Source organism: Staurois parvus, unplaced genomic scaffold (assembly GCF_062004578.1).
Source record: "Staurois parvus isolate SC_StPar_1 unplaced genomic scaffold, SC_StPar_1.0 ptg000122l, whole genome shotgun sequence".
In the NCBI taxonomy this organism is placed as follows: domain Eukaryota; kingdom Metazoa; phylum Chordata; class Amphibia; order Anura; family Ranidae; genus Staurois; species Staurois parvus.
Genome location: NW_028317918.1, coordinates 2,138,801 through 2,157,299, shown reverse-complemented (window position 1 = coordinate 2,157,299; position 18,499 = coordinate 2,138,801). Strand labels below are relative to the sequence as shown.

The 18,499-nt window shown below is 39.8% G+C and overlaps 1 protein-coding gene across 1 annotated transcript in view; it reads right to left on the bottom strand.

The window, feature by feature from the left end:
* AFG2A (AAA ATPase AFG2A) overlaps positions 1-18,499 on the bottom strand; it is a 529,963-nt gene that overhangs the window by 487,037 nt on the left and 24,427 nt on the right. Inside the window, exons 2-4 of the mRNA XM_089672180.1 lie at positions 17,401-17,525; positions 16,031-16,188; positions 7,482-7,543 (exon numbers count right to left, since the gene is read on the bottom strand). Coding sequence (XP_089528306.1) covers positions 7,482-7,543; positions 16,031-16,188; positions 17,401-17,525 — 345 coding nt within the window. The remainder of the gene's footprint in view (positions 1-7,481; positions 7,544-16,030; positions 16,189-17,400; positions 17,526-18,499) is intronic.

Genomic DNA, 18,499 nt, shown 5'->3' with positions numbered 1-18,499 from the left:
TGTTCTATAAACATGTTTCTTTTATTTTTTTTTAAGGAAATTTTGTAAAAAATAAATAAATAAGTTAATTTTAAAAAACAAACAAACAAAAAAAAACAACAGCTATGGAGGCAGACCGTTCATGTACAACAAAAGAGATGGAAACAGAAATCCATAGGTATTGCAAATGTACTTTAATGTACCTATAGTGCGCTAGCCTTAATATACTAGCAAGAAAAAAGTACAGGAAGGTTTTCGTAATGTACATGTGTCAATAACCTATTTGAAAGGATTGAAGAGAGATCAAGTAACCCTGAATACAAGTAACCCTGTGCCCATTAGCATTCAGTGGTACATCATAGATGGCAGGTAATGAGATATAATACCTAATACAGCATTCATTGGGAAAACATGTGTACATTACTAATATCTTTTAAGCTGGGTAAACATGTTCAGAATATTGGCCGGTTCAGCAGGAAACGTGTACAGCTATCCTTCCGAGTGAAGCCGGTCTAAGGACCGGCTTTTGCTGAAGGGACATGCTGGAAAACCAGTATTTGATCAGTGCTTGCAGCCAATGGCACAGCAGATCACTTAGTACAATAATCTATCAGTTTTTTTCTCGTTCAACTCAGTGGAAAAAAAAAACGTAACATGTGTACCTGGCTTTACAAGGGATAAACTGAACGAACAATATCGTCTGAGCCCCATTCATCCAATAGTAACCACAGCTCAAGTCAAGCAGGACACCGACAGGAGGCATACTTCTAGAGTATAAAACATAAGGAATGCTGCGCTACATTCAAATCAAACAAAATGTGAATGTGGGATCCCAAAATATTAAATAAAAAAAATGTGACAATGTTATCAATACAGGTCTATACGTGCTCACTGATAATAACATAAATCAAATAAATAGCTCAAAAACATGTGGAAACACAAAAAACAATATCTATATATATGTGCATAAACCAAAAATACACACATATATAATGTAATCACACGTGCCTATTGTGAAGTGAAAAATAACCATAATAATGGTACACACAAAGTTATATCTCAAAGTCCAAAATATAAATATTGTTGGTGAACCAAACAGTAAACGGTGCTTCCAAATTATACTGTTAGTGACCACAGGTGAAAACTCGTGCAGGTTTCTGGGTGTATACAGATCTGCGAATCCAACCACCATCTGAATTAGCCTCTCACCTCATCCCTTCGACCCTTGCGGATCAAAGAGCAGTAGTGGATCCCTCTCACAGATCCTCCAGGCACCAAAACACTCCAAAGACAGTTTTCTCAGAGTATAATATTCCCACTATGGCTCTTCTCCAGGAAAAGTTGTAATATCAATCTCTCAAAATGAGACAAAGGAATCCTCCCATAGTGTAGTATATTTAATTATACCATAGGAACATGTAGCATATTTACATTGAAACTTACGTAGCAGCCAGTCCAAGAAAAAACCTCATGCTTTCAGATGAGGATATATCTGTTGGGTGTACAGCTGAATGCACAGGTGTACCAAGATGGCCGCCACGCCGGAAATACGTCACCGCGTTAAGCCGACGCGTTGCGTCACAGTGTCATGGAGCCCTGATGAAGTCACATGACACTGTGACGCAACGCGTCGGCTTAACGCGGTGACGTATTTCCGGCGTGGCGGCCATCTTGGTACACCTGTGCATTCAGCTGTACACCCAACAGATATATCCTCATCTGAAAGCATGAGGTTTTTTCTTGGACTGGCTGCTACGTAAGTTTCAATGTAAATATGCTACATGTTCCTATGGTATAATTAAATATACTACACTATGGGAGGATTCCTTTGTCTCATTTTGAGAGATTGATATTACAACTTTTCCTGGAGAAGAGCCATAGTGGGAATATTATACTCTGAGAAAACTGTCTTTGGAGTGTTTTGGTGCCTGGAGGATCTGTGAGAGGGATCCACTACTGCTCTTTGATCCGCAAGGGTCGAAGGGATGAGGTGAAAGGCTAATTCAGATGGTGGTTGGATTCGCAGATCTGTATACACCCAGAAACCTGCACGAGTTTTCACCTGTGGTCACTAACAGTATAATTTGGAAGCACCGTTTACTGTTTGGTTCACCAACAATATTTATATTTTGGACTTTGAGATATAACTTTGTGTGTACCATTATTATGGTTATTTTTCACTTCACAATAGGCACGTGTGATTACATTATATATGTGTGTATTTTTGGTTTATGCACATATATATAGATATTGTTTTTTGTGTTTCCACATGTTTTTGAGCTATTTATTTGATTTATGTTATTATCAGTGAGCACGTATAGACCTGTATTGATAACATTGTCACATTTTTTTTATTTAATATTTTGGGATCCCACATTCACATTTTGTTTGATTTGAATGTAGCGCAGCATTCCTTATGTTTTATATTTACTTAATCACTGGTATATGATTTAATGCTAGCAGCTCCCTTTGGGATTTACACACATATTTATTTGATTTATCTAAAAATATTTTTTAAATATACACTTGGAGCGCAGGAGGGTCACACCATCACCCATACTTCTAGAGTACTGAAGTCCTAGGTAACCAGCTCAGGGTGACACAACTTGGGCTCTCTTTTACATTAAAAAACCAGATGCCATGAAACACTTCATGTTATATGGAAGTGAAAAGATGTAAATAGCAGTACATAGGAGGAATGAGTTGAAAGAAAAATACATGTAACACATCAAAAAATATTGGTTTCAAGGGCAGACCCTCTTCATCAGCACTGCATATTCTATAACACGATCCACTACAGGGTTTTCTTCTGTGCATTAAAGACTGAGCAGCTGTCTTCAAGGGATGCCATTTTATTAGATAGGGGTGTCATTCAATGCTTGTGTTCTTTCTGTTTGCTCTATAACATTCATGAGTAATGTCTTTAAAGCCAGAGACTGAGAAGCAGGATGGAAGAGTGGGCATGGAGATGGCAGACTGGCTTGTTGGGAAGTCTCAGTATGTAAGTGTACCAGATTCTGCTGTGAGGTTCTGTCCATGAGAGGATCTGATTTTCTTCTTTCAAGGCAACCAGACTCCTGGTACCCCCTTGATGGTTGATGTTGGCCACTGCCGTGGTATTGTCTGACTGCACCCTGATCAGATGCCCCTTTGGAATTGGGGTCCACTACCGCAGGGTCAGACTGACTTCTCTTAGCTCACAGATGTTAATGGAGAGCTTGACTTCCCCCAGTGACCAAATTCCTTGGACTGTTAAGGATAGAACACTTCTATCCAGCCTGAGAGACTTCCCTCTATTGTAATAACTTTCTAGTGATAGGAAAGGAAGAACTTCCCCACTGTTAGGGCCAGAGTGGGCATTGACCAAAATAGCAAATTCCTTGCTTTGCTGGACAGGAGCATGGGTAAATCGAGAGAAGCAGCCTGTTTTTCCAGGTTGACAAGATGTATAGTTAAAGAGTTCTTGAATGGAATTGGACAAATAGTACTGCCTTGAAGGAGGCTACCATTAGTCCTAGAACTCTTATGGAAAACCTTATTGTGGGATATCTCTTGGATCTCAATTCTCGAGGGTGTATTCTTAAAGAAAGAACTTTGTTTTCTGGAAGAGAGATATTTGCTTAGGATGTGTCCAGGACCAGACTCAAGTGTTCCAGAAGAAGGAAAGGCTGAACAGCAGATTTGTTGAAATTGATCACCCAGCGAAAGGCGTGGAGCATCTGAATTGTCCTGTGGACAGTTTCTGATAGCTGCAAAGGAATCCTTCAGTAGAAGGTCACCTGGAAGCCTGTGACTGGGATGCCCTAAGTTTTGAGAGGGACAAGCAGAGGTGCTAAGACCTTTAAGGACACCCTGGGAGCAGAGGATAGACGAAAGGGCAGTGTGAAAAACTGGAACTGGTTGTCTGCCACTGCAAAACACAGAAAATGCTGATGAGGTGGGTAAATTGGAACATGCAGATAGGCATCTTAGATATCCATGGAAGCTATGTATTCCCCTTGTTTTAGAGAGCTAATTAATTACCTTGCAGATTTCATGCAAAGTTTAGGAGTTTGAAGGAATTTGCAGAAGGATTTTAGGTCCAGAATAGGATTAATACCCCTGTTGGGCTTTGGTATGATCAATAGATTTGAGTAGAATCATTTGAACCTGTCTTGTGATGGTATTGGTATAATGCCTCCATGGGACATGGGCATTCTGAAAATATAACTGTCCTTGGGCAGCTTTTGGTTGATTTAAAAGCAGAAAACAGTAAGGTGGTAGAGTTTTGAACTTAATTTTGTACCCCTTTAAAACTCCTGATTGAGTCCACAGATCTAGGACCCAGAGATAGTCAAACTCTAATAGATGTCCCACCACTGTTACAAGTGAGAGTGCCCATTTATTGTTAAGAGAGCTTTGGGGAAGGCTTAATGGCCTTTGTGGGCCAAACCTTGAGAAGAAAGGGCTGAACTTAGTCTGATTACAGCTGACAGGTGACCTTCGTTCTGAGGAGCTAGGGGTTCCTGAGGAGGGGGGTTTCGGGACCATCCGCTGTGGAAGTAATACTTTCCCACTTGTGACCTCTTTAACCTCCTTAGCGGTATTCCCGAGTGTAGCTCGGGGTAACATTTCAGTACCAAAAGCGGTAACCCCGAGCTACACTCGGGAATACCATGCGGCGCTGCTCCGGCATGTGTTCTTCACTTACCTTACCCTGCGCTCCCACGATGTGTCCCCTGCAGCGTCCCCGGCCATCTCCTCCGGCCGATGCCGGCATCCGGATTCTGTGTCCTGTCCCTGTGACGTCGGGACGTACGGGCGCCGCCGCCGCCGGCGGCGGGAAATTTAAAAATTTTTAAAAATGTCATTTTTTTTTTTTTTCATTTTACACAGTAAAGCATTGCTGTTTCAACCTATTTCACATACATATTGTCCCTAGTGCTTTGTCCTGCGCCCTGCCTGCATTTTGTCTGTTCTTTCTGCCTGGAAACTGAGAAATGTCCATGGCGTCCAAAAAGTGTCCCTTTAGGTCAAAAGCGGTTTAGATCAGCTAGAGAACAGCGATAGTAAATCAGAACCACTTACAGAATTGAGTGATAATGATTCGTGGGGGAAATTCGTCATCAGAAACTGAAAACGATTTTGCGACTGAGCTCAGCAATGTGCGAACTTGGCGCTCTATTTCACATTTCAGTGTTTTTGGTTTGATTATATTATTGAATTAAATTTTTTATTATTTTTATATTATTTTTATGATTATTTATTAAATTATAATTTATGATTTTGTGTTTCAAATTTTATCATACCCGGGATGTTTACTAGACTCTTGTTCGGACAGATTTCAGTGAGTTTTTCCTAAAAATTACAGCCTACAATAAAAAAAAATACATATTTCCATGCAAAAAAATGGTACCGCTTTCAGCACCAAAAATCTGAAATAATCATACCGCCAGGGAGGTTAAAGAACTGGTCAAGTGCCACACACATTAAACAGACATCTTCCTTGGAAAGGCATACACATGGAGCATTTGCCGGCAGCTTCGGGTGTCTAATCAGCCATATGATTCTGTGCATTCTATGAATGTAGATTACAAATTTGTCTCATGACATGTTCTAGGGCATCCACAAAGAAAAGCAAAGAAGAAAGCAATTGCTGTAATTGCTCTTGTAACAGCATGATTCTGAAATACAGGGTCATGTTGGTTATTCTTTGTTCTAGTCCGGGTACCTGGCTGCAGTTTGACACAATGAAATTGCAGCGAGAGCAAGTCGCAAAGCTGGGCCTGCAAGATTAAAGAGAGTCTTTAAGTGCCTCTCAAATTTTTTATCTGCAGAATCTTGAAGGGACATCTTCAACAGGAACAATGAGATATTAGTTTAAGAAAGAGATGGCAGGATCAATCACAAGATTAGCACACTTCTTTGCAAACCCCTTCACCACTGAATAGAGTTCAGCAAAGATTTGGGGGACATGAAAATTCCTTCAAAGGTGACCCAATCATCATGGACTGCACACTCTATCTGTTCATGAACAGGGAATGATTTACAGGATTTCATAGGTCTCTTTGTATCCAAGAGGGCATGGCGAGACTGAAGAGAGTCTGGTTGCAGAAACAGTTAGCAAGTATGAAGCTAATGGTCTTCAATATAGTGACAATCTATGGAAGAAAAATCTTCCATAGCTTCCTCCAATACTGCCTCAATATCCTCTTTATTCCCTTCCCTGGTCTCCATCCATGAAACTGGCATATCAGGATCTGACTCAGGTTAAGAAACAGGAGAAGAGGCATAGCGTTTGTGGGCCCTGGACAAAGATGGCTCTATTAAGGATGCAGAGAATTCTGCTTTGGTCAAATAAGCTGCTTTTTTTGTGCCTAAAATAGAGCCAGAATTGTATGGTGAGACTGATGTTAGAGATGCTTCTTGATCCTGAACAAGGGACACATCATCACTTTGAGGTTGAGTGCTATACTGACCTTTGGCAGCATGCATGTTCGCCTGCAATTTTGAATTGCTGTCCTTTTGTCTGGTCTCCGCCATGGCTACAAGTGAGAGCATTCCCCTATTAGGGTACTCACGAAATAGTGTGCAGAGTATAAGGTAAGTGTGTCCATAAGGAAAACACAGTGATCCAAGTGTAGACCATCCTGTAACAAATCATTGTGGCAAAAGGGTGGGAGGAAGGGCTTTATGTGGAAGTGGCCATAAAGTATGCAATCAGTTATGTGATATAACACCTGGTCATCCACCTGAGACTAAGCTCTGAGTAGTTGAATTTTAGTGCCAAGTTTGAAATGTTTACAGTGCGAGGAAAATACTTTCCAAAGTAAACAATGTCTCCCTGCACTGGTTCCCCTCAAAGCTAGCCATTTCACATCACTTCTGTGAATATTTTACCAAATAATACCTAAATGCAAACATAGCTTTCTTTTTACAATAATGTCCAGAGATACAGGGTGACCCTACCTTACCTGTCCACAATGCTGGACTCTATATAAAGTCCAAGCTTTGCCCATCACAGTTCGCAATACTGCAGCTAATCCAATGTATTGGAACAAGTGCCAAGGTGAGTGGTTATGCAGAATCCAGTGCCGAAGCAGTAAAACAGGCCATCCCCACAATATGGGGTCCAGGTACTGCTCCCAAGGTTGCACCGATCCGGATACACCGCTTCTATGTTTGGCATTAGAGCACAGTGAGAGGTTGATTGAAGAGTCCAAAGATAAAATAATAAAGGGTGATTTTCTCTGTGAAGGAGAAAGGGTGCATCTCCTTCAGACTCTGGTACAAATCTTTAGCAAAACGGAGTGAAGTCAGGTTATAGGGGAGGTGCCCAGGGGGCTTGTCCTCTAAAGCTTTGCCAGTCTCCAAACACCTGAATGTACATGCCAATAACACATGGTGTATAAATACGCTGCCTGTGTCCTGTACTACACAATTAAGAAAAAAAATTACATATCACTATATACACTACACACTGGAGTCCTAGAAGCTATCTATAAAGAATCCAAATGTCTTACCCATAAGCTTTAGCAGAAACAAAGACAGCTCTTCTACATTGACAGCATCAGCATCTCTTTCCCTATGATGATGAATGGAAACAAAGCAACATGGTAAATAAAGGTCCTTTGCAAATGCTGGACTGTGTCTCACAGTTGTTACAGTTTACGTTTTATCAATCTTTGTGGTAGCAAACTTAACTCGATTTGGTATGCTATATGTATTTTTCCACAAGGGAAAGAAATTTTAAGAAGCCCTCCAAGCGGAAACTTGTGTTTTATACAGGATAAATAATACCATATAAGGAAGCTCATTCAGGGAGAAACACCATCTCATTTTGCATCTGGAACTAACTGTGCCAAAGGGTGTACATTAGCAGGTAAGGTTCTACAAGAAGATAGAAATTCCATCGCTGAAAATCTTTAACTTTTTGTTAGACATCACATTAAAATTGCCTATGTAAAACAGATTTTTTTTGTCTGTTTGTGTTTATTTTCTTTAATGCTTGCTCTGCATCTAAAAAATTATTGAAAGTATGCATACTTTATAGCAAACCTGATCTGGCCTACATTGTCTCTAAGGTAACAAAAGTACTGAAATATTAAACACATTTTTACTGGCATTCCTATTGAAGCCTATGGAACCGAAAACAACTGAATTTGCTAAAACAAAAGCGTACGTACTTTTTTTGAGTGAAGGGCAAATGAGTGTACAAGTGTGATCCAGGATAATTAGAAAGAATGACATTCTACATGTTGAGCAAAGTCAGGCGTAGTCAGGCATAGGGAAACAAGCATAAAACTGTTCAAGTGTGAATGCGAGCTAAATGCAGGAAAAAGTGATCTTGGAGGCATAAAAATTGTTTATCTCAGATCAGTTCTGCATTCAGAAAATCTAAATGCAAAAGTGCCAGTAAGAATGAGGCCTTCTGGGAGCTAAACATGTGCCGCACACTGAAGTCTATACTCTATACTCTCCATCCTGGGTGTAGTGATGTCAGAGCCCCTGCCCTACGCGTTGCGCCACAGGTCACGTGGCTTCGTCAGAATCATATCCCCCTGACGAAGCCACGTGACCTGTGGCATAACGCGTAGGGGAGGGGCTCTGACTTCACTACACCCAGGACGGCGAGTATAGACTGTGTGCGGCACACACACACAGAGAAGGAGTTCTTGTTTGTTTTTACTTACAAAGCGTAAAATGTTTTTTAAAAATGTGCGTGCAACACTGGGCATGAAATAAAGCACATTTTAAAAAAGGATAAGGTACTATATCTCCTTTCACTTTTCGAATACTAATACGGAGGAGACTCTAGGAAAGGATCGAGGAGACAGAGGAGAAAACTTGCAGCATCAGGAGGGAGAGATCCAAGCAATCATATCCACATAATAGGAGAGGATTACCAAGGAGCACACAGGGGATATCCATCATCTTCCAAAAGTCGCAATTAAAGATTTCATCAAGTTCCAATTTGTAAACACAAAGTGATGTTAGCCTAAATACATTAGGCTTACAAGTAGGTGAGCGCACAATATATAAGAAGTACACAGGATTTCATAGTTTTGGACTACACTAAGGATTTATGGGACTATTGTTTACAGATTCATGAAATAATAATATTGTCACAAATGTATATTTTTTTAGATATTTTTTTTTCCTTGTTTATTTTGATTTTTATCAGTATTGAGTATAATCACATGGCACATATGAATTATTAATAATTGATTTGAATTTTTTAGTAAGAAGAGGATTTAAATCACGGGGATATAATTTGTGAAATAATATTTGTTTGGAGCGCAACATTTTCTGAGTATTTATAGCATAAACACACATGATAATGAGTATGTGAATAGCGTCAACGAACCACAATTAATGATTTAAATCATAGTGGCTCACAAGTATAAATTTGCACATAATAGAAACAACTGTAGTATCATGCTGCGACATAACAAAATTGAAAAAAGTGAAGGGGTCTCAATACTTTCTGAAAGCACTGTATACACAGGGCTGTGGACAAGGGGGGTACCACCAGTCCTTCTGTATGGGGCCCAAGACAGCAGAGGGGCCCAGGCAGCTGGGTCAATTGGATGTGGGCAGAGAGGGTGATCGGTGTGTCTCTCTGTGCAGCAGCTAAAAGCTGGTCTCTTCTCTGGCTTTCAGCTGCTGCAGAGAGAGCCATACAGGGCATCGGTTCCAGTAATACCCATCACCCTCTCTGTGCACCATATGTTCCCCCCTGCTGTCCAGGCCCCCCTGTGTGCCCCCACCCCCGCAGTGCTGCCAGGTTCCCTCCTCTCCTTTGTACCGGCAGCTGTAAGCACACAAAAGGGTCCTTCAGGATGGAGAGTGGGGGAAGGGTCCTTTAAATAGGTCACATTTACCAGCCCCTTCCTTTCCTAAATGAACACAATGAGTGATCGGTACCAATCACTCACTGTATTCGTTCATAACTAAAGCATAGTAAACCTGTTGGCTGCATGGGGCCCTGTGGTTTCTAACAGCAGTCCTGTTTGTCTATATATATATATATATATATATATTTTTTTTTTATATATATACAGTGGGGTAAAAAAGTATTTAGTCAGCCACCAATTGTGCAAGTTCTCCCACTTAAAAAGATGAGAGAGGCCTGTAATTGGCATCATAGGTAGACCTCAACTATGAGAGACAAAATGAGAAAAAAAATCCAGACAATCACATTGGCTGATTTGGAAATAATTTATTTGCAAATTATGGTGGAAAATAAGTATTTGGTCACCTACAAACAAGCAAGATTTCTGGCTCTCACAGACCTGTACCTTCTTCTTTAAGAGGCTCCTCTGTCCTGCATTCATTACCTGTATCAATGGCACCTGTTTGAACTTGTTATCAGTATAAAAGACACCTGTCCACAACCTCAAACAGTCACACTCCAAACTCCACTATGGTGAAGACCAAAGAGCTGTCGAAGGACACCAGAAACAAAATTGTAGACCTGCACCAGGCTGGGAAGACTGAATCTTCAATAGGCAAGCAGCTTGGTGTGAACAAATCAACTGTGGGAGCAATAATTAGAAAATGGAAGACATACAAGACCACTGATAATCTCCCTCGATCTGGGGCTCCACGCAAGATCTCACCCCGTGGGGTCAAAATGATCACAAGAACGGTGAGCAAAAATCCCAGGACCACATGGGGGGACCTAGTGAATGACCTGCAGAGAGCTGGGACCAACGTAACAAAGGCTACCATCAGTAACACACTACGCCGCCAGGGACTCAGATCCTGCAGTGCCAGACGTGTCCCCCTGCTTAAGCCAGTACATGTCCGGGCCCATCTGAAGTTTGCTAGAGAGCATTTGGATGATCCAGAAGAGGATTGGGAGAATGTCATATGGTCAGATGAAACCAAAAAAGAACTGTTTGGTAGAAACACAACTCATCGTGTTTGGAGGAGAGAGAATGCTGAGTTGCATCCAAAGAACACCATACCTACTGTGAAGCATGGGGGTGGCAACATCATGCTTTGGGGCTGTTTCTCCGCAAAGGGACCAGGACGACTGATCCATGTACAGGACAGAATGAATGGGGCCATGTATCGTGAGATTTTGAGTGCAAACCTCCTTCCATCAGCAAGGGCATTGAAGATGAAACGTGGCTGGGTCTTCCAACATGACAATGATCCCAAACATGCTACCTGGGCAACGAAGGAGTGGCTTCGTAAGAAGCATTTCAAGGTCCTGGAGTGGCCTAGCCAGTCTCCAGATCTCAACCCCATAGAAAACCTTTGGAAGGAGTTGAAAGTCCGTGTTGCCCAGCGACAGCCCCAAAACATCACTGCTCTAGAGGAGATCTGCATGGAGGAATGGGCCAACATACCAGTAACAGTGTGTGCCAACCTTGTGAAGACTTACAGGAAACGTTTGACCTCTGTCATTGCCAACAAAGGATATATAACAAAGTATTGAAATGAACTTTTGATATTGACCAAATACTTATTTTCCACCATAATTTGCAAATAAATTCTTTCCAAATCAGCCAATGTGATTGTCTGGATTTTTTTTCTCGTTTTGTCTCTCATAGTTGAGGTCTACCTATGATGCCAATTACAGGCCTCTCTCATCTTTTTAAGTGGGAGAACTTGCACAATTGGTGGCTGACTAAATACTTTTTTGTCCCACTGTGTATATATATATGTCAGCCTGGTCTGTTGCACTCTGTTACTTTTAGCATCCTTAACTTCTTAATAAATGCTATTACACTATATTTGGCAACTTTCCTCCTTTCTCAGATACTACTCTGTGGTGTGCAGAGGCTAGACGTATCTTTTTAACAGGTGCTGATGGTCAAGGAGACTGGCTTCCAGGTGCAGCAGACCAGGCTGACAATTTAAAGCGTATGTGACCTATATTTTATGTATAGGTCCACTCTTCAGGTGAGCGTACAATCCCACTGGTGGTGGTGCACATTATTTGCTGAGCTGCAGTCCATTCTTCAAGGACACTACAAGTGGAACTTCTAATGAGTATGCTGTGGACCTTTTATGGGATTTTTATGGCACTTTGCATGTACCACATTCTAGTTTATCTTGATATTTATGAATTGTTAATATTTTTATTTTATTGATTGGATTATTACCAAATTATCACAGTATTTATTGAACTGAACACTTTTTCTCCAGGTTACAAGTATATATCTAGATAGGGATTACTGCGCATATTTGAGTATTTGTATTTATTTATTAATTTAGTTATTTTTATATCTATTTACCATTCAAGTTGATTGATTTAAAAGGTGATTTATTGGTAGTTAATGAGCAGCAAAGCACTTGTTTTTTTATTTTTCTATTCATGCTTGATGTGGGGAACACATTGGGGTGCATGCAGCAGCTGTGGGGGGTTGTTCTCTTTGTTGCTGGATGAAGTTCATGTAGGTGGCAGCACATATGTATTCTTTGTTTATTTTAATCTTGTTGCTTCATTTATATCATTATAGACTTAAAATGCACTAATGTGTGCAATAACCTTGATTTACTAAAGGAATATAGGATGTTCACTTTCTAATAAGGTGAAGCGCCACTGACTTCAATCATTCAGTCATGTGCAAACAAATTTATTTATTTTTTCAATTGCACATGATTAGGGATTCTTTGCAAATTTAGTTTTCAACACCTTTATTCATCTAAGCGAAAATTCCTTTAGTAAATCAAAGTCAGAGTTTATGTAAATAGAAAAAAGAAGTCAAGAAATAACTAATTTTACCACTAGATGGTGCAATCGTCCCATCCAAATATTCCTACTTCTACTATGTAGGCACAATGTTAAAACCGCATATTCAATTTTTCTTATTTATGTTCTCACTCCAGATAAAAACTGTTTTAACTTTGGTTCAAACTAAATATGTATATTTTTAATTGGCAAAATTGCTTAACCCTGCCTTGGGTGCTAAAGCTGTAAGGGCATCCATTCTGCCAGTGATTGTAATCCATTCCTGAATGGGAATCTATTCAGTAGACACTTTTAGGCTCCATGCACACTAGTATTTTTTTAAGCTAAAAAACATTGGAAAAAAAATGCTAAAAATAGAGCTTTTTAATTGCGTTTTAGTAATAGTAGAAGCGTTTAGGAGCGTTAGCGTTTTATTAGCGTTTTTACAGTACATGTTAGAAAAAGCTAGAAAAAAACTGTTAGTAGCCTTTTAGTAGCATTTTTTTTTGTGCTGGAAAAATGCTCCAAAAAAACTCTACAAAAACAATTTTTTTTTTTCCTCCTACACGCTGAAGCACAAAAAATGTTAATAGCCTAAAGTAGTGTGCAGGACACATAGGATAACACTATTTAGCTTCCAGGAGCAGAAAAAAATGCTAATAACAGCATCTAGTAACTTAAAAACGCTAGTGTGCATGGAGCCTTAGATATGTAAAGGGGGCTGAGACAATTTATGTATCAATTAACATATTTGATGTGTTTAGGTACACCTCTGCATCTGATGACATCCTGCTGAAATGTAGCCATATATAACTCAGCAATTTCTTTAACTGAATTTTGGGTATATGGTCAGTTCAGATGCAAATAATGATTATTATTATACAGGATTTATATAGCGCCAACAGTTTGCTCAGCGCTTTACAATATAACGGGAGACAATGCAGCAACAATACAGTTCAATACAAGAGCTTGGAGCTTACAATCTAAGGGGGAGGGGCTAGTGGTACAAAAGGTAGTAACTGTGGGGGATTCCATTATTAGCTGAGGGCAGGATAGGCTTCCATGAAGAGATAGGTTTTCAGAGATCGCCTAAAAGTGAGCAGAGTCTGATAATTGGGGTATAGAGTTCCAGAGGATGGGGGAAGCTCTGGAGAAGTCCTGGAGATGAGCATGGGAGGAGGAGACAAGGGAGCTAGAGAGCAGGAGGTCATGCGAAGAGCGGATAGTATGGTTTGGGTGATATTTGGGTATTCTTATTGGTATTCTTACTGAAAACCCTCCCTTGATTTTTGTTGTCACACAGCTGACCTAAACTGTGTTCATGGTAGTTTATAGAAAAAAGGCAGCATTAAATATTATGATAAATTAGTGTTTCTTTCTTCTACACACAGTGGTCCTCTTGATACTAATAATATAGTAGTCATTTAAGGACATTTAAGATGCATTACTCAACCAATCTAGGCAACACTAGCAGTAAAACACTACTGTAGGGTTTAAATAAGAACCAGACAAAAATTAGGCAAAAAGGACAATAATTAGAAGAGGTAAATCACTTCCATCGACCAAATCTTCTGGACACAAGTCCTGGTGCACTCCACTTTCAGGAATTGTAGCTAACGCAGTATTCCTCTTTACTAGTGTTGGACCCATGTAACTTTGTAGAAATTTTAAGACAATCTGAGGAAGCTTGCTGCAGGTGGTGGCAAAGCAGTACAATGGGGATTGGAAACCAGCAGACTGGGGGATCAGAGCCTTGCAAATGTGTACTTTCAACCCCTTCTACTTTCTCTCTGATCAACTATTTTCTAAAGATGAATTCTGAGCAAAAACAATATTTGGACATTTACACTGTATAAATATATTACCACAAGTGGACTGTACCCCCTGTGTGGCTGCTGCTACTGTTATTTTTATTCATCCCGCATACTATAGTAAGCTCCAAAAATCTGGCACTGAAGCTAGGTTCACACTGGTGCGGTGCGGGGAACCGCAGGTGATTCAGACAGAAATTCTCACCGCATACCTGTTCAAAGCACATGCAATTCTTTCCAGTGCAATCTGAGCCCATTCATTTTGTATGGTTCAAGTTGCACCACACCTGCACGAAAAGGTGCATGCACTTTTTTTCCGCACTGGAATCGAATCACATGGGTGTTCACACCTATGCTATTCAATTCAACCAATCAGACTGTGCTTTGCCACCTGTTTTTGGAGTGTCATTAACTTAACATTGACACCTGCAGCAGTTCAGGTTCACATGAATGGAGTGTGATTGTGATGCGGTGTGGGAAACGCACATGAATCACTGCAAATCCCGCACCACATCAGTGTGAACCAGAACTTAAAGAGTTTCAGTTTTGGCCAGAGTACAGTTCTCACAGTGGGTTGCTCACTTGGCACCTCACCCATTCATAAAACATATTGTATCCTTTTCACAGATTACAGAGAGTTTTGTGAATGTAGGAGTGTGAACATCAGATCTCCCAAACTACTATCACAGAGAAAAAAGAATACAAGACATTGTATATAAAGCAACATGCTATGAGAACACTTATTTTCAGTGTCAGTTTTTGAAGATTACTGTGGTGTGGGATGCATAAAACTAACAATAGCAGCAGACGTTCATTAGTGACAATATATTTTCACTGTGCAAATGTCCACAACCTATTTTGCCCAGAGTTCAGCTTTAAGGAAGCCAGAGGTCTTCATTTAAAAGAGAAGCACGGGTTAAGTAAAATATATGTATACTCACATACTGTAGGTAGACGCAGAATCGGTCCAAAGCTGCATCTGTCCCCTGCCAGCTCTAAGACTGAGAACTGAGCAATCAAAGACTGCTGATTGCTCAGTTCTCAGTGTTCCATGAGAAGAGAGTCTTGTTGTCAGTCACCAACTCTCTGCTTTGCCCCTCCAGTGCTCAGAGGATCGCTAAGAGGCTGAGCCAGATGCCGATCTAGGCTTCTGGGTGGATCACGACCATATGGTCAGGATCTTTTTAAAGCCTGGACTGGCTTTGTTGGCTTCAGCCCGCTGTCGGCTAAACACGGGTCACAGGAGTGCAGAACAAACTGCACTCCTGTGATCCCCAAGAGAAGTATAGCCAAAAAAGCTTTGACTATACTTCTCCTTTAACTATTCAATAACTAGCGTTGGGCTATGTAGGCTTTTAAAATATTAATATTGTTGCAACTGTTTCTCAGTCCTTGTGGCTACATTCCTTTATGGTTTTATTAAAAAGAAAAAAGCTGCAAAGGAAAACTGCATCACTTTCATGTACTTTTAAGTATTTAGTTATAAGTTGAGACTTCAACAAAATGGCAAATGGAATTCCAATCCACTAGGAAATACTCCCCCCCCCTCCCCTAAAATAAATATCATCTATACCTGAGGGTGACTTCTGTCTCCGCTGCTTGTAACACAGGTCCATTCACAGGCTCAACATGAACTGAATCACCGGGCTTCACCTTGAGGTTCTTCTGTGGTGCTGGTCCAATTCCTATTTTCCCAGAAGGAAAGCCACTGACCGGCCAAGCAGTGCACACCTACAAGCAGCACATACATATATATCTTCATATATGTTTGCTTAACTTTAGGCCACATAACATATCTCTTTATATATAACATGTAACCTGAAAGCTTTTAGAAAGTGCTTCAAACAGAAGATTAGACAAAAGATAAAAATCAGCCAATATAATATAGTAATAAATATTTGCTTTTTGATTCTGATACCTAATATGATTCTACAATATATCTAGTGTTTGGCCTCTTTTAGCAAAAAAATATTTTCTCCAGTTTTTATGACAGAAATTCATCTTAAATGGCTTGTTCACACCAGCAGCATGCCCTATGGCACGGCTTGTGTGTGATATGAAGGCACAGGCTTTTTCTTTTTATTGACGGTAAGGGGTTTATTTACTAAAGCTGGAGAGTCCAAAATCAGACTCCCTTCTGCACAGAAACCAATCAGCTTCTAACCTCAGCTTGTTCAATGAAGCTTTGGCAATGAAACCTGGAAGCTGATTGGTTTCTATGCAGAAGGGAGTCTGATTTTGGATTCTCCAGCTTTAGTAAATAAACCCCTAAGAGTCAACTAACTTGGAAACATGGGATACATTGCTGAGTTCTTCACCTGCTGATTGCATAATAATAATATAAAATTATATGCAACATTTTATATTTACCTGACTAAAAAAAATATATTTTTATGATTGTATTCTCTTAGTCCTGACTATAATAAACAAAACCACTTAACAGTACTTTTAACCTCTTGTGTCTTAATGACCTCTTGTGGTCTACTGATCGCAAGTGCAATGCTTTCCAGGCTCCTGCAGGAGAAAATAATAAATGCACATTTTTTTTCTGCAAAAATACGTGCATTTATTATTTTTTTCTGTAAAAGGGAGACTAACAGTGCCTGCAGCCACTTACGGACATTCACATGTAATCGAACATGCTGCGACTACCTGTGGATGATCGGTCCTGGATGCAAACTCTTTACAGTTGTGTTCATTAGACTGACTGGCTGTTAGCGGAGCTGAACACTCAAAGCAGAATTTGCATTTGCTATGTAAGGGACAGTCCATCCAATTACAACATTTTGCAGAGCATTAATAAACATAAGCTTATAATCAATAGGCCCAAAATAACATTTACACAAATCCATATAAAGTTCTCTTTAACAGTAGTATATGTATCCAATATAATATGGTTTTGCTTTGGCAATAGCAACACAAAAGTATTATATATATTTATACCTCTTGCCTCCCATCTGAGCTGGTAAGTAAAACTGGACGTCCAATACAGAGATCAGCCAATTTCATACTGGTCAGTCCAAGCTGTACGAATGAGCATCTGTAGGCCTTTGGTACTTTGTCCTCCTCTAGAAGTATTTAAGGAGTAAGGAGAAAAAGTAAATACTACATAGGTGGTAACATGGAAATATATGAACAAACTATATGTGAATTTCTTTTACCTTTTGCTCTTTGAATTATATTTGTAATTTTTTTAGGCCTCGTTCACACCATATGTGCATAATAAATAATTGGGAAAACCGTGCCGATTTCACTTGCAGAGACATGGGTTTACATAAACTTTTTTGCATCTTTTTAGGTTTTATACTTGTTCCAGAAAAAATCCACACGATACTAGTGTTGTGTGTGAACAGGGCACATAGAGAACATATCTTTTTGTGCCCTTGCAGAACATGTGCAGAAAAACTCAAATTTCTCCATATAGTATGGACAAGACGTTTTTTTTTAATTAGCTTTTACTTTGCTAGAACCAAAGCATTTCCTGTAGTAGATACTAAGATTATTTTCAAGAATAATTAAATATAGTAAAGGCAAAACTATTTTTAAATTTGTATTTCAATGGTTTTTATTAATTTTAAACAGTATAAAACAGAGGCAACAAAACACGCCCACGCAGGGGCTATCAATTGCACCGATAGAAAATGTATAATAGAGCAGACAACGCTCTAATTCCAATAAGGCAAAACGTATGCCCACGTAGGGGCTATCAATGGTACATAGGTAACAATAACATCAGTGAAACTCAGATTATCGCAACTAAAGACAGCTGTCCACTGTCACATCAAAACAAACAGAAAAGGAAAGAAGAAAAGCAGAGAAGAAAGAAAGAGAAAAAACAAAAACAAAAACACACACCAGAGAGCAAGGGTCCATGAGCGCCAATACAAAACTCCATCACCTCCCTACACTGGCCGGGGGGAGCGTGGGAAAGGCATATTGCAACCACGGTTCCCATATTTTCAAAAATTTATGTTGAGAGTCATTGCATATACTCGACATCTGTTCATTGAGCATCTATTTTTAAATTTGAAGATGTGAGGAG